The sequence below is a fragment of the Limulus polyphemus genome, unplaced genomic scaffold (genome assembly GCF_000517525.1).
Source record: "Limulus polyphemus unplaced genomic scaffold, Limulus_polyphemus-2.1.2 Scaffold7242, whole genome shotgun sequence".
Lineage (NCBI taxonomy): Eukaryota > Metazoa > Arthropoda > Merostomata > Xiphosura > Limulidae > Limulus > Limulus polyphemus.
This window is the reverse complement of record NW_013672852.1, coordinates 417-13,941: the sequence shown is the minus strand read 5'-3', so window position 1 is coordinate 13,941 and position 13,525 is coordinate 417. Positions and strand designations below refer to the sequence as shown.

The following is a 13,525-nucleotide window of genomic DNA, read 5'->3' as shown; positions in this document are numbered from 1 at the left end:
TCCCATCGAATTATTGTGGCTTCCTTCGTACTAGATCATCCCTATTGCTGACACTCATGTTTGGGATGTGACTTCTGGCAGGACTGAAGATGTCTGCATTAGGGTTAATTGCAGGGTCTGGAAGGGGCTTCCTGTTTTCTGGGGCTGATTAGGTCCACGGCTAATATATCCTCCCTGTGTAAAAGACAGTAAATTGTCCTTTAATGTATTTAATTCACTTTGAAATTTACTAATGTTTTCCATTTGTACTTCATGCTGATGTTGTACTCTCTCTCCTTGTTCTTCTTGCCACTGTTGCTGACTTTCCTGTAGTTGTTGAAGACTTTCTTCCTGTTTCCTTTCTTGTTCCAGTTACCACTGCTGTAGTCTCTCTTCTTGTTTATTTTCTCGTTCCTCTTGTTCTTTCTTTTTCCTCCAACAACTGCTGTAATCTCTCTTCTTGTTTCTTTTGCTGTTCTTGTATTTCTGCCATCAAATCTGCTAAGTCGTAGTTTGATTTGCCACTTCTCGTTTCCATTTTTTTTCTTCGTCCCACTCTCTGACACCAATTTGTTGCGCATCTGCTTGTTTGTTAATTTCCGGTAGAAATTCTTTCTGAGGAACTTCAGTGATACAAGTCATTTCTTGATTAACAAAGTTTATTCTTTCTTGATACAAATTTTTAGTACACAGTAATTTCACAATCAGTACGATTCTTGTCACTTGAAATGTAACTACTTTTATAATAAATGCTATAAATCACAGCGATTCACAATCTCGAAAACACACACTAGCTCGAAACAGTATCGTAAATTACCCGGAACTCTCTTCATTCATTTATGCAGACTTTCTCTGCCAGGCTTATATACTAAAAAAAGAGGGCGTCTCGAACAAACTCGGTCTTCCCCGATAATTCATGATCATTTGAGAAATTCATCACGTGTTACGTGACTTCCGCTGTCGTAACACAGTTAATTGAGCCTGACTGTTAATTGATTAACAAATTCTATTGATCATCAAGCTCTAGATTCTAGAAGTTATCTTCCCAGTTCTAAAAGCAGTAAGAGGGTTTCTTCTACTAGACTAGAAGTTATCTTCCCAGTTCTAAAAGCAGTAAGAGGGTTTCTTCTACTAGACTAGAAGTTATCTTCCCAGTTCTAAAAGCAGTAAGAGGGTTTCTTCTACTAGACTCTAGAAGTTATCTTCCCAGTTCTAAAAGCAGTAAGAGGGTTTCTTCTACTAGACTAGAAGTTATCTTCCCAGTTCTAAAAGCAGTAAGAGGGTTTCTTCTACTAGACTCTAGAAGTTATCTTCCCAGTTCTAAAAACAGTAAGAGGGTTTCTTCTACTAGACTCTAGAAGTTATCTTCCCAGTCATAAAAGCAGTAAGAGGGTTTCTTCTACTAGACTCTAGAAGTTATCCTCCCAGTTCTATAAACAACAAAAGGGAGTTAGAGATAACCTATAACACAAAAGACAAACAGTTGGAAACAATCACTATTTTGTTAAAATACACCATATTATTGTAAGTTTGCCTACAGGAATTAGGAAGAGTGACATTTTTAAATTATGTATATTTCCTTTTCTACCTGGTACAATAACTTCTTCAAACATTTCCCTCTCACTTGTCATAAAACACAAATGGTGCTCTGTGTTTCCTATTTACAACATACATCATTCAAATCATTTTATGTAGATTTTGTGATATCTTTTACACATGTCCTTTAGTGCTGTAGTAGAACACATTGTTTTCAAATAGAAGTTAGACAGTGTATTATTTATTTTTAAGGTTCAAGTATTTCTTGTTTTGTCACAGAACTCGGGTGAACAAGTTTATATTTGTGTTGTGGGTGTATTTTGCTAAATGTATTTTAATATTTCTTGAAATATTGAAGGAAATTGCCTTTGCAATGTACTATTGCATAAAACTAGATACAAAATTTGTACAGGTGATATATTTATCAGCCCTACTAGTAGTGCTGGATGCATAATTAACACAGTAAATTTTTTATACAAAAATCAACTCAGATACATTCACGTTTGTCTCAAAGAAAGTCATGATAAAACACAGTCTAACATCAAGACCACAAAGCAAAAGTATTATAAGTACAGCAATGATAAAGTTCAAGTTCATACTTTTCAAGAAACTAACAAAAAGATGTGGATTTATACTTCATGATTCCAACTTGGCCAACTTTCAATAGAATTTAGAAGAGTTATTTTGATAATACTGAACCATTTCCAATATTAAAAGCAACATAAATACAATTTCCAAGCTTTACTATTCTTGCAATGTGTTCTATAATTGGGCAAGTTCTTTTGGATTATTTGGTAAAAATAATGCCAAATCCAGTCAATGTAATGATAACAAATTACTTTATTTCTTCTTTAATGTTTTCAAATTCGATGACGAGGAACTCACTTTGAGACTAATAATGGCTGGAGACAGCTTGAATGGGTAATGAAGAAAAACTTTAATATAAGTTTAATGTTTGCTACATACTATTTTCATTTCCAGTTGTAGGCCTAATTGCACAAATGTTTCGATAGAAATTCTGAAACTAATGATAAGTATGCCTAACTTGTTTACAAAATTTCCTCCCTAATCAATCAACTGAATAGATTTAATAAATATCATTTCTAACACTGAATGACTTTTCTGACACTGAACTCGTAAATTCACTGAATACTCATTAATTACTCACTCACTGATTGTTGTTTTTATGCCATAATCTTATTTGTACAAACTCCATGAAACTTCTAGATAATTACAATATAGCTTACAACAATAGTTAGTACTAGTGAGTAGTACTCAGCAGTAGCAGTAACAAAATGTGCCGTCTAGCTTTTGAATTAAAAATATGCAAATAAACAACAAAATGTGCTGTCATTTAATTTACAGATGACATGATTCATGAAGACCTCCCTAAATAAAATATGTAATGCTCTTCTGAAAATGTTCTCAAAATGTCAAATTACAGACAACACAGTTTACTATCAAAATTTCACAATCGCAGACATGCAAAGCACATAACCGAACTTAAATTTAAAGCCTAACAGTATTCCTCTCTGTATGCGTACGACACTAACTATAAAAAATCACACAAAAAGTAATTTAACTTTAAATTGTGCTTTAATGGATCAAAAAAAAAAGTCGTGACTAATCATCAATTTAGAAATATAAACTTGTACTCACACTATATTCCACGTTTGCTGATTTGGCCATTTTAGAAAGGAAACGGAAATCCCATTCATATTTTTCAATCCGCAGGGTGAAATATTCAAGTTGTATCTTCGGAGTTTGGAATAACAAATTAATTAATGCATGAAATATAATAGTAATATATATCAATTAATAAAATTAAAATTAGAGATTTTAAATGTATATATAATTTCTATGAATTTATATCACCGATGAGAAGTGGATAAATGTCGTAAACTGTAAAATAAAATCAAAAGTGAAACAATAAAAATTTGGAGAATATTAACAAAATACTTAATAAAAATTATTTAACAACTGGTGTATAAATGACGATAACCTGTATAACTATCATTGAGGAATTTTTCTGTAAAAACCTGCATGGTATCAAGATTAATAAACTTAAATTAGAAAGAAACAAGTTTTAAGGTCGCTCCATAATTATGGTATGTGTGTGTTATTAAAATAATAATAATAATAATGGTGAAATCTAGCTTATACTGACAAAATTATTAACATTCGATTTATTGATTTTTATTCCAGTCATTACCGGTAGGACCTACATCTGTCATACTTAGTAAATGTACGTAAACACCTGTTATAAAATTCATCGTAAATAACTGATAAAAAAAAAGGATAAAAAAATCACTTATCTTGTCAGGTTAATTGCAATATAGGTGACATTCTGGTTCCATGTGTGTGTGTGTGACTCATACATTATTAGGGACCTGTAACCAATCAACAAAGTCATCGGACCACAAACATAAGTAGCTTAGGAAAAATATGTTTTCAAAGTCGATCATAATTTTGGAGTTAAACTGGAAATTATTTCATTGGTAAACGAGGAGACAATTTATTCGGTCAGTATTCTTAAAAAAAAATCAGTTTCTTATAAAATGACTCATTATTTTTATCATCAGTAAAATCTTAATGCTAGAACATAACTATGCTAGAACATAGTGTTAAATGGTTCTCGAAATTTGCACCAAAACGGTTAGAAAAGTTAAATTATTGGGGAAGTCAATGTCCAGGAACATTTATTTCTCATTTCCCCCCTATTCTCTCCATATCCACCTAATAAAGCAAAGGAGACAAGGATGAGGAACAACTGACAAGCTAAGCGATGCGAAAAATGTTATTGCTGGAAATTATTCAAAATGGGATGGCATGTGCCCCTTCTGCCTCCTGGTTAGGAGCTTATGCCGATTCCCCAATAACGCTCTTGTGCATTCTCGAAATATAGAATGTTGAAATAGCTCTGTGGAGTCTTTTAGTACTTTGGCCTTACCCCAACCTCCAAACCCTACTTGTGCTACTGTCATTAGTAGCTTAATCGGATGGCTTATAAATATACGAACAAGCTTATGTATGTTCTTTATACATTAACCAATCTCAGAAATCTTCACAGCCAACTCTCTCAACATAATTCAACATATTATTGAAACACAATAAATTCGTTTTTTTTTTGTTTTTTTTTTGTCAACACCTTGTGTGCGGTAAATGTTAAATTGAATAAATACAAAATCTTGATAAATTATCTTCTAATTTAAATACATATTTTTTAAATGGAGAATTTTCTTCTGTAAAGTCTTCTCTTTTCTGCAAAGTTCATCTAAACGTCTTTTTATTGTGATAAATTTAATTTAATAAACACTTATTAATTAATAATTACAATGTCATTCTAAAGATGGCGCCCTATAATTAGAGAAATGCTTCAGAGGTTTTCCAAGACATCGTTATTAACATAACTTAAGTATAACCAAAGAAAAAAGGTTACTCATTGTTTACATTGTAAAATTGACTATTATTTAGCCATTTTCTCAATACTGAAAATTCTCGAAGAAGAATCACTTACAAATAATTTAAAACATGTACTAACTTACCTTATCTACTCAAGCCTAGGTTACTAGGTACAAATAACGCAGTATCGGTATCAGGGGTAAGTTGATGTAGAATTTAAATTTTCACAATTAGTGAATTATATTAGTAAAGCAGACCAAATTTAAAAAATTGGTGATTAAACTTAACCTATAAATTTTTAAGCTTTAGGCTATCTATTACTAGTAATATAAATTATAAGAAGCATCAGTGTGGAATATATAACCTATACTATAAACGGCTGGTCCACAGGGAGATTTCAGGGGGAAAAAAATTATGTGATTTAAGATTAACTACTAAAGTACATTGTTTTACAGTGTAACTTAAAAGTAATTTAGAAAATAGTTGGGGTAACAATAAACTGAAAACTTGTTGTAATTGTTAAGAAAGTCTAATCCAACTGATTGAAAAAAAAAAATTGATAGTTTGTAGAAGCACCTCACTTGAAGCTGAATAAACATTTTATGATATAAATTATATAGCAGGTAGAAACTTTGTCATGACCAAAAGAATATTTTTAGTTATTTAGGTCTAACTTATTTTCAATAAATATTCTTTAATGTTTCAATTTTTTTAGTAATCTTATAATCTGGTATGTTGAAGTATATTTGGTTAAAAATTTAATTTTAATAGAAATATGATGTGTTCCAGTAATTTTATAGAATTCCAAATACAATTAATTATAATGTTCAACATTTTCGAATTAACTGTAGGTCAGTCAATAACATTTTGCAATTATAAAGTTATATTATATTTAGATGTTTGAAAAAAACTGGGTAATGACTTATGAAATCAAAGCCAGTGACCAGGAGATAAGAAAAAACTGGGCTTTGTTTCACAGGTTTTGAATTGTTATTGTGTTATCCATTTAACTTGATTTTAAAAACTAATATCAATTACTTCTTAATGGCAGTCACTTAAAACTCAAGCTTAAACTGTTTTAATCAGCTTATTAGAAAAGGCATAATGCTTTTAGCTAAATGATAGGAACTGAAGGATGTAATCAAAGCACTGTAAATATGTAATACTCTTTTGAAAGTAAAATATACATAGTTTTGGTGGTTTGAATAGGTGACAATGTCAGTGATGAGACAAATTGCTCTTTTGGAAGCTGGGTGCCAACCTTGGCATAGTCACATCATAGCAGCCAGTGGAAACAGGTTTGCTTATGCAGCCACTTTAGCCATATACATATATGAGGTAAGTGAGGTATAAAACTTGTAAAAAAAATGATTAATACACTTCATAAGTAAGGGTGATATTTGAAAATATATAAAAGTTGTAACTTCATACATATCTGTTGTTTTTGTATTAGTTAAAATGAGTTTTATTAATTCAAGCTGATTTTGAAGCTCTAAACATTACTTTCTTTAATGGTAACTGTTGTGTTTCTTTTCCATTTTTCTTATCTGATATTTTACAAAGGAAAAATTTAACTTGACAAAATAGTTTTGTATTTTCCAAGTCAATTTAAAAATTATACGTTTTTTTTAATATTTGTTTTTTTTTTCATTACTATAGATCTGATATTTGAATTTTAAAAAATGTGCATTTATAAGACAGGAAAGACAGTTTTACAGGGGTACATCTCTACCGTGAGCAGTTTACCGAGTATATAGGATATTTTCACAAAATATCTAGTACAAATAGGCTAAAATCAAGACTCAAAAACCTATAAAAATTAAACTAATATCACTTAATAGGCATTATTTTATTTTAAATAAACAGAACTACATGTGTATGTTGAGTGGAAAATATTTAGAAAATTTTGTATGAGACATTAATCTACTTAATGAGTGAATGTATTATTAAAAACGTGTTAAAATGCAAGGTGTAATGTTCCTCGTTCTTAAGAAGAAGTTCTTTCCTTCATTTGATGAAAATGTTTCACACTTTATAAGAAAAACATGTATATATATATATATATATATATATATGACTGACTTTAATATACATATCTTTAGAAGTAATTATTAAAGATATATAACCATCAGTATACAACAGATAACAGAAGGTAGTTCAGCCCATCAAGAATATCTATTGAAACATCCTACAGCTGTGCTAGAGCTAATTAGTACCTATCTCATCCATATGCTTCCTCCATAAAACCTGTATAGAATTCAAGCTATAAGCACAAAATAAATAATTTGTTAAACTGTTCCAAAAATTGGTAATTAAAGAAGATTTCTGTCAACAACAAGAGAAGTTGTTGGTTTGTAAAGGATTGAGATGATATGAAATAGTTTGTCTTTACCATGATTTGAATACAGATTCTCTGATTTATACTAGTCCATTAAGTGTTGCTCTTACTAAATGAACTATTTAAGAAATTAAGTTTCTTACAGACCAGTCTGCTTTCTGATTTCACATCATATCCCAGCATTCAACTTAAAGCTGGCAACACGTATACAACTTAACGTCAGGTCACAGTAAACTCCACCTTCTCAAACTGATGACACGTATAATATCAAGGCAGGCTTAGGACCTAATGTGTAATATAAATTTAATGAATAATATAACAGTTTAATACCAATAGATAGTTGATTGGGATATTAGACAATCTGCCCTGACTTGAACCCAGGATCTCTGGCTTACATGAGAACTGATGTTTTAAGTGATCACTTTAATCCTGATAATCATGATTTGTGAAGAATTACATTTGTTTCAAAATTTGACCTACTTTATAAACGTCACATATATTATTCTATGGGATGTCTTTAATTTTTTAAATGATACATAATTGTTTGTTGTGACATCGTAGACATCAAAAGTGTTAGAAAACTGTTTGAGTCATCACTTTCTCCATTTTATGCAAAACTAAGGACCTGAAATATTTTCTAAGCCTATATCTAAGTAGTTTGTGTTAATAGTTTCCAAACCCTGCTCTGGAATAATTAAAATCATAGTCAAATTTTCCAGCACTTTTGACCTTTATATGTTTTAAGCCACAATCCCTCTTTCTTCATTACATATGTTTATATACTGTAGAACAGTACAATGAAAAAACATTGTAGTTGACAAATAGTGAACATATATGTTTATATACTATAGAACAGTACAATGAAAAAAACATTGTAGTCGACAAATAGTGAACATATATGTTTATATACTGTAGAACAGTACAATGAAAAAACATTTTAGTTGACAAATAATGAACATATATGTTTATATACTGTAGAACAGTACAATGAAAAAACATTGTAGTTGACAAATAGTGAACATATATGTGTGAAATGTTTTTTTTATCCACAGTGTATCTGTTGTTTCATGTGGCTTTAATATTTTCTTGGCCCAAACTTAGAGATCAGTGTTTAATTCCTTTTTATGCCTGAGCAAAACAAAACAAAAATATAAACAACAGATTTTGTAGTGTTATAGAAGTCCACTTTTTTTTTTTTTGTCTGGACAGAAATATAAAATGATTTTGGTATACTGTTTCGTGACAGCTTGGAGAAGTTGTGAATATGTGCCTTATATGGCATTTCATCCGCACGTTATTTTTCATTTGATATGAACGTAATTTTGAAATAAAACAACGTGTACTTTGTTGTGATGTTATAAAATTCAGTGTATAAATTTGAAACTGGTGAAGTTTTAGCCTAATTGACAAGAAACAACTGTGGGAAAGTAGTTTTATACCAGTACTTTACAATACTTTTTGTTTGAAATTTGTTTTTCGTAAAGAGCATTAGGGAAAGATAGTTTAATCTGATCTGTTCATTTTAATGATACAGCCTTGGATGTCATATTCTGATCTGTTGTTTATTATAGTATAGCTTTGTAAATCTTATGTTCTGTTTTATTCATTATTACAACACATCCTTAGAGACATCATATTCTGAGTTCATTATGATACATCTTTGGAGGTCTCAATTCTCAGTTTATCATATACATATACCATTATTAACAAAACCTTAGATTAAATATGCAGTCCTCGGCTTAGCATCTCTAAACTGCCTGCAACTTATTTTACACATTCAGCAAGTCAAAAATATAAAATAATAAAAGACATGAGGTGTTCTTTAGTTGCTTTCTCAGAAGCTAGGAAAGCCATGTTTTATATTTTTAAGATTCTGTTTCCCCAATTTTTTTATTTTCCTTCATTTCAGATGGACAGAAAACAAAATAAGTTTTGTTTACAGTCTATTATGTCAGAACACAAAAATACAATTACTTGTTTGACGTGGCATCAAACGAATGAAGACTGTCTGGCCAGTGCAAGTGCTGATCCACAAATCTGTATCTGGAATGTAGCACAACATGTTTTGCTTGCGTGTCTGAAAACGCCGCTGGCCATACCAACGCTGATAACGTGGTATCCAGAAGAGAAAGATAGTTTAGTTTATCTAGAAAGTCAAGGACCTTTGTATCTGTGGAGATTTTCCAAGAGTGGTAATTGTTCTTCGGGAAATTATGGAACTCAGTTGAAAGAGATTCAACCCTTCCTTAGTGGTGTCACACGTATACAGTGGAACTCTTTAGAATCACATCACTTGGCCTTAGGCCATCAAGATGGAACTGTTTCTTTATATCTAAAATGTAAGTTGAACTTTTTATACTTATAATATTCTCTTGATCATGTTATTTACCAATTATTATTAGATACAAAAAGTTATCTTTGCCAGAATTTTGCATAAAAAAAAGTATCGAACTTGGAAAATATAGGCCTAGCATGACTTGGTGATTCACAGTCTGAGGGTTGTGGGTTTCAATCCTGTCCCCGAACATGCTTGCCCTTTCTGCCTTGGAGGCATTATAATATGATGGTCAATCCCACTAATCATTGGTGAAGAGTAATCCAAGAGTTAATGGTAAATAGTGTATACTAGCTCCTTCCCTGTAGTCTGTCACTTCAAAATTAGGGATGGCTGGTACAGACAGTCCTAGAGTAGCTGTGCAATGAAACATGAAATTAAAAGCAAAGAAACAATTGGAAAATAGTTTACCTGTAGATAGAAAATATTGTGTTTTTGAATAACAATTTGTAAATATTTATACGTATTATAAGATTATTTGTAATGTCTACTGTGTTTATTACATTTAAAACGTTTTTAATTACTCTTCTTACATTTTCTATCATAGCACAAAAACCAAAGAGACATATTAAACTAAACTGCGGTGCAGACGATAACACCATTAATACAGAAAACTGTGCCATAACGGGACTTGAGTGGGATCCCTTATCGCCCCACTATCTTCTAATAGCTGTTCAGAACAGTTGCCTACTTCTAGCAGACATCAGTGGAAACACTCTTCACACCATTATGATTTTCAACATGCCAAGCAAGGCTTCAACAGCTCAGACAATAGCCTGGATACCAAATGCTCCGGGGATGTTTATTTCAGGAGGTGAGTCCTGATATTCAAACATACCATGTACCCCAAATGTCAAACACCAAATGCTGTTATAATAATTTATACCAAACATGTTAGACTAGAATACACCAAAACTATGATCCCAAAGATGCTGGTTCTGTTGGAAATTAATCCTGGCACAGTAAGACAGTCACTTGGTGTTTTTCATTATTGTTTTTACTTGTATACTGTAAATACTATTTACTGTGATGATTGTTTTAGTTAATAAGTTCCTATTACAGTTTATGTGACAACAGAAAATTTAATTTTGAAAATATTTCCTTACACAGTCAAGGTACTTATGTCTGTTGGTAAAACGGAAACCCGAATAAATATATAATACAGTCATGGTACTTATGTCTGTTGGTAAAACAGAAACCCGAATAAATATATAATACAGTCAAAAAGTTATGTTTCTGTTTTATCTATAAACTTGGTTCACTAACTCCTCTTCATCAGAGTTATGTTTCTGTTTTATCTATAAACTTGGTTCACTAACTCCTCTTCATCAGAGTTATGTTTCTGTTTTATCTATAAACTTGGTTCACTAACTCCTCTTCATCAGAGTTATGTTTCTGTATTTATGATTTATTTAATATTAGAAATATTCCATTACTTATTTTCTAACAGTTTTACTGTATTATATATTTATTCGGGTTTCTGTTTTACCAACAGACATAAGTACCTGGTGAAGAGGAGTTAGTGAACCAAGTTTATAGATAAAACAGAAACATAACTCTGATGAAGAGGAGTTAGTGAACCAAGTTTATAGATAAAACAGAAATGTAACTCTGATGAAGAGGAGTTAGTGAACCAAGTTTATAGATAAAACAGAAACATAACTCTGATGAAGAGGAGTTAGTGAACCAAGTTTATAGATAAAACAGAAACATAACTCTGGTGAACAGGAGTTAGTGAACCAAGTTTATAGATAAAACAGAAACATAACTCTGGTGAAGAGGAGTTAGTGAACCAAGTTTATCAGAGAATGGTTCAAAATCAGGCCCAGGTTTGAACCTTGGTAACAAGAAAGAAGTTTACATGCTGTTAGGAAGTTATTGGCTTAGTGATATACAGAATAACAGAAGAAACAGCAGAGTTTAGAACCTACTTAGAATGTAAATGACTTTACTGTAACTTTCTACGTTAAGAATTTTGTGATAAGTTACATGATTTGTCAATGTGATAATGATAAATGTTTTGACTTGTATTCCACAACATGTGGATGTATCTGTACAAGACACGTGTATATATCAACACATGACACAACACGTGTATATATCAATACATGACACAACATGTGGATGTATCTGTACAAGACACGTGTATATATCAAAACATGACACAACACGTGTATATATCAATACATGACACAACATGTGGATGTATCTGTACAAGACACGTGTATATATCAACACATGACACAACATGTGTATATATCAATACATGACACAACATGTGGATGTATCTGTACAAGACACGTGTATATATCAATACATGACACAACATGTGGATGTATCTCCACATGTTGTGTCATGTATTCGTATCTGTACAAGACACGTGTATATATCAATACATGACACAACATGTGTATGTATCTGTACAAGACACATGTATATATCAACACATGACACAACATGTGGACGTATCTGTACAAGACACGTGTATATATCAATACATGACACAACGTGTATACATCAATACATGACACAACATGTGGACGTATCTATACAAGACACGTGTATATATCAATACATAACACAACATGTGGATGTATCTGTACAAGACACATGTAACATAACACAACATGTGGATGTATCTGTACAAGACACATGTATATATCAACACATGACACAACATGTGGATGTATCTGTACAAGACACGTGTAACATGACACAACATGTGGACGTATCTGTGCAAGACACATGTATATATCAATAACATAACACAACATGTGGATGTATTAATATGTGACACAACATGTGGATGTATCAGTACATGACACAACATAAATATTTCAATACATGATGCATGTAGGTATATCAATACATAACACAACATGTGTATATATCAGCATGTGACAACATGTGGATATATCAGTATATGACACAACATGTGGATATATCAGCACGTGACACAACATGTGGACATATATCAGTAAGCAACACAATATGGATATATATCAATATGCGATACAACACATGGATATATCAAAACATGACACAATGTGTGGATATATCTCAGTAGAAAACACAGCATGTGGGTGTATCAATAGGTGTAACATGTGGATGCATAAAAACGACACAACATGTGGATGTATAAATATGTGACACATGGATGTATCAATCTGTGACACAACATGTGGATGTATTGGTGCATGAATGCCAACAGAGCTAAAACATATATAATTTCACATCTGTATTTTTAAATTATTCTTCTAAATTTATAACTTGATATTTTTTTCCATTTAAACTATCTTGAATTTTGCAGTGGTATTTAATTGTATCTTTAGATTATGAGACTGGAGTTCTTCGAGTGTGGACTGTTTCTCAGAGAGGACCCCTTGAAAATATTTGTTTAAAACATAATGGATTCCATGCTATTCATGTAGTCAGTTGTAACCAAAAGCAGTCTTCAATGCATGGAAAAACTGAAAATCCTAAAGTAAATCCAAAAAGGACATCCTATTGTGGACGAGGGTACGCTGTGCCTACGGCAAAAATTGCTTGCTTGTTTGTAGATGGTGGAGTTGGCCTTTACGATCTCAAGAAATGTAGCTGGGACTTCTTCAGAGACACTGTAAGTGTTGGAGAATGAAGGAAATAATTAATTAGACATAATTATTTTTTGTTTGAAATATAGTGTATCATAATATTATGTTAAAGTCTGAAACTGAAGAGATTTTTTTTATATATAAACAGAATTTTCTACTTCTTTTAGAGGTAAGGGAAAAATGTTTACTGTAACTATCACAATATAAAGAAGACTTGTAGTTTTTGTAATATAAAGTATTTTACATAATTCTCTTAGACTTACAAAACAAATGTTATCAATGAAGACCTGTAAGATGTGTGACCAAAATCATGTTTTATATATCAGTTTGAGGGCTAGTACA

The 13,525-nt window shown here is 31.4% G+C and overlaps 2 protein-coding genes across 2 annotated transcripts in view; one reads left to right on the top strand and one right to left on the bottom strand.

The window, feature by feature from the left end:
- The window catches only part of LOC106474454 (protein YIPF6-like), a 15,563-nt gene extending 12,016 nt beyond the window's left edge, over positions 1-3,547 (bottom strand). The window contains exons 1-2 of the mRNA XM_013935147.2: positions 3,518-3,547; positions 3,175-3,270 (exon numbers count right to left, since the gene is read on the bottom strand). Coding sequence (XP_013790601.2) covers positions 3,175-3,270; positions 3,518-3,532 — 111 coding nt within the window. The 5' untranslated portion in view covers positions 3,533-3,547. The remainder of the gene's footprint in view (positions 1-3,174; positions 3,271-3,517) is intronic.
- Positions 3,548-4,887: 1,340 nt separating this feature from the next.
- Positions 4,888-13,209, top strand: LOC111089743 (WD repeat-containing protein 17-like; the record flags this gene model as incomplete). Its single annotated transcript, XM_022402759.1, has 5 exons — positions 4,888-5,116; positions 6,127-6,255; positions 9,165-9,594; positions 10,138-10,404; positions 12,923-13,209. Coding segments are annotated over exons 2-5 (1,107 nt in total), but the record flags the coding sequence as incomplete, so codon positions are not given.
- Between the last annotated feature and the right edge of the window lie 316 nt (positions 13,210-13,525).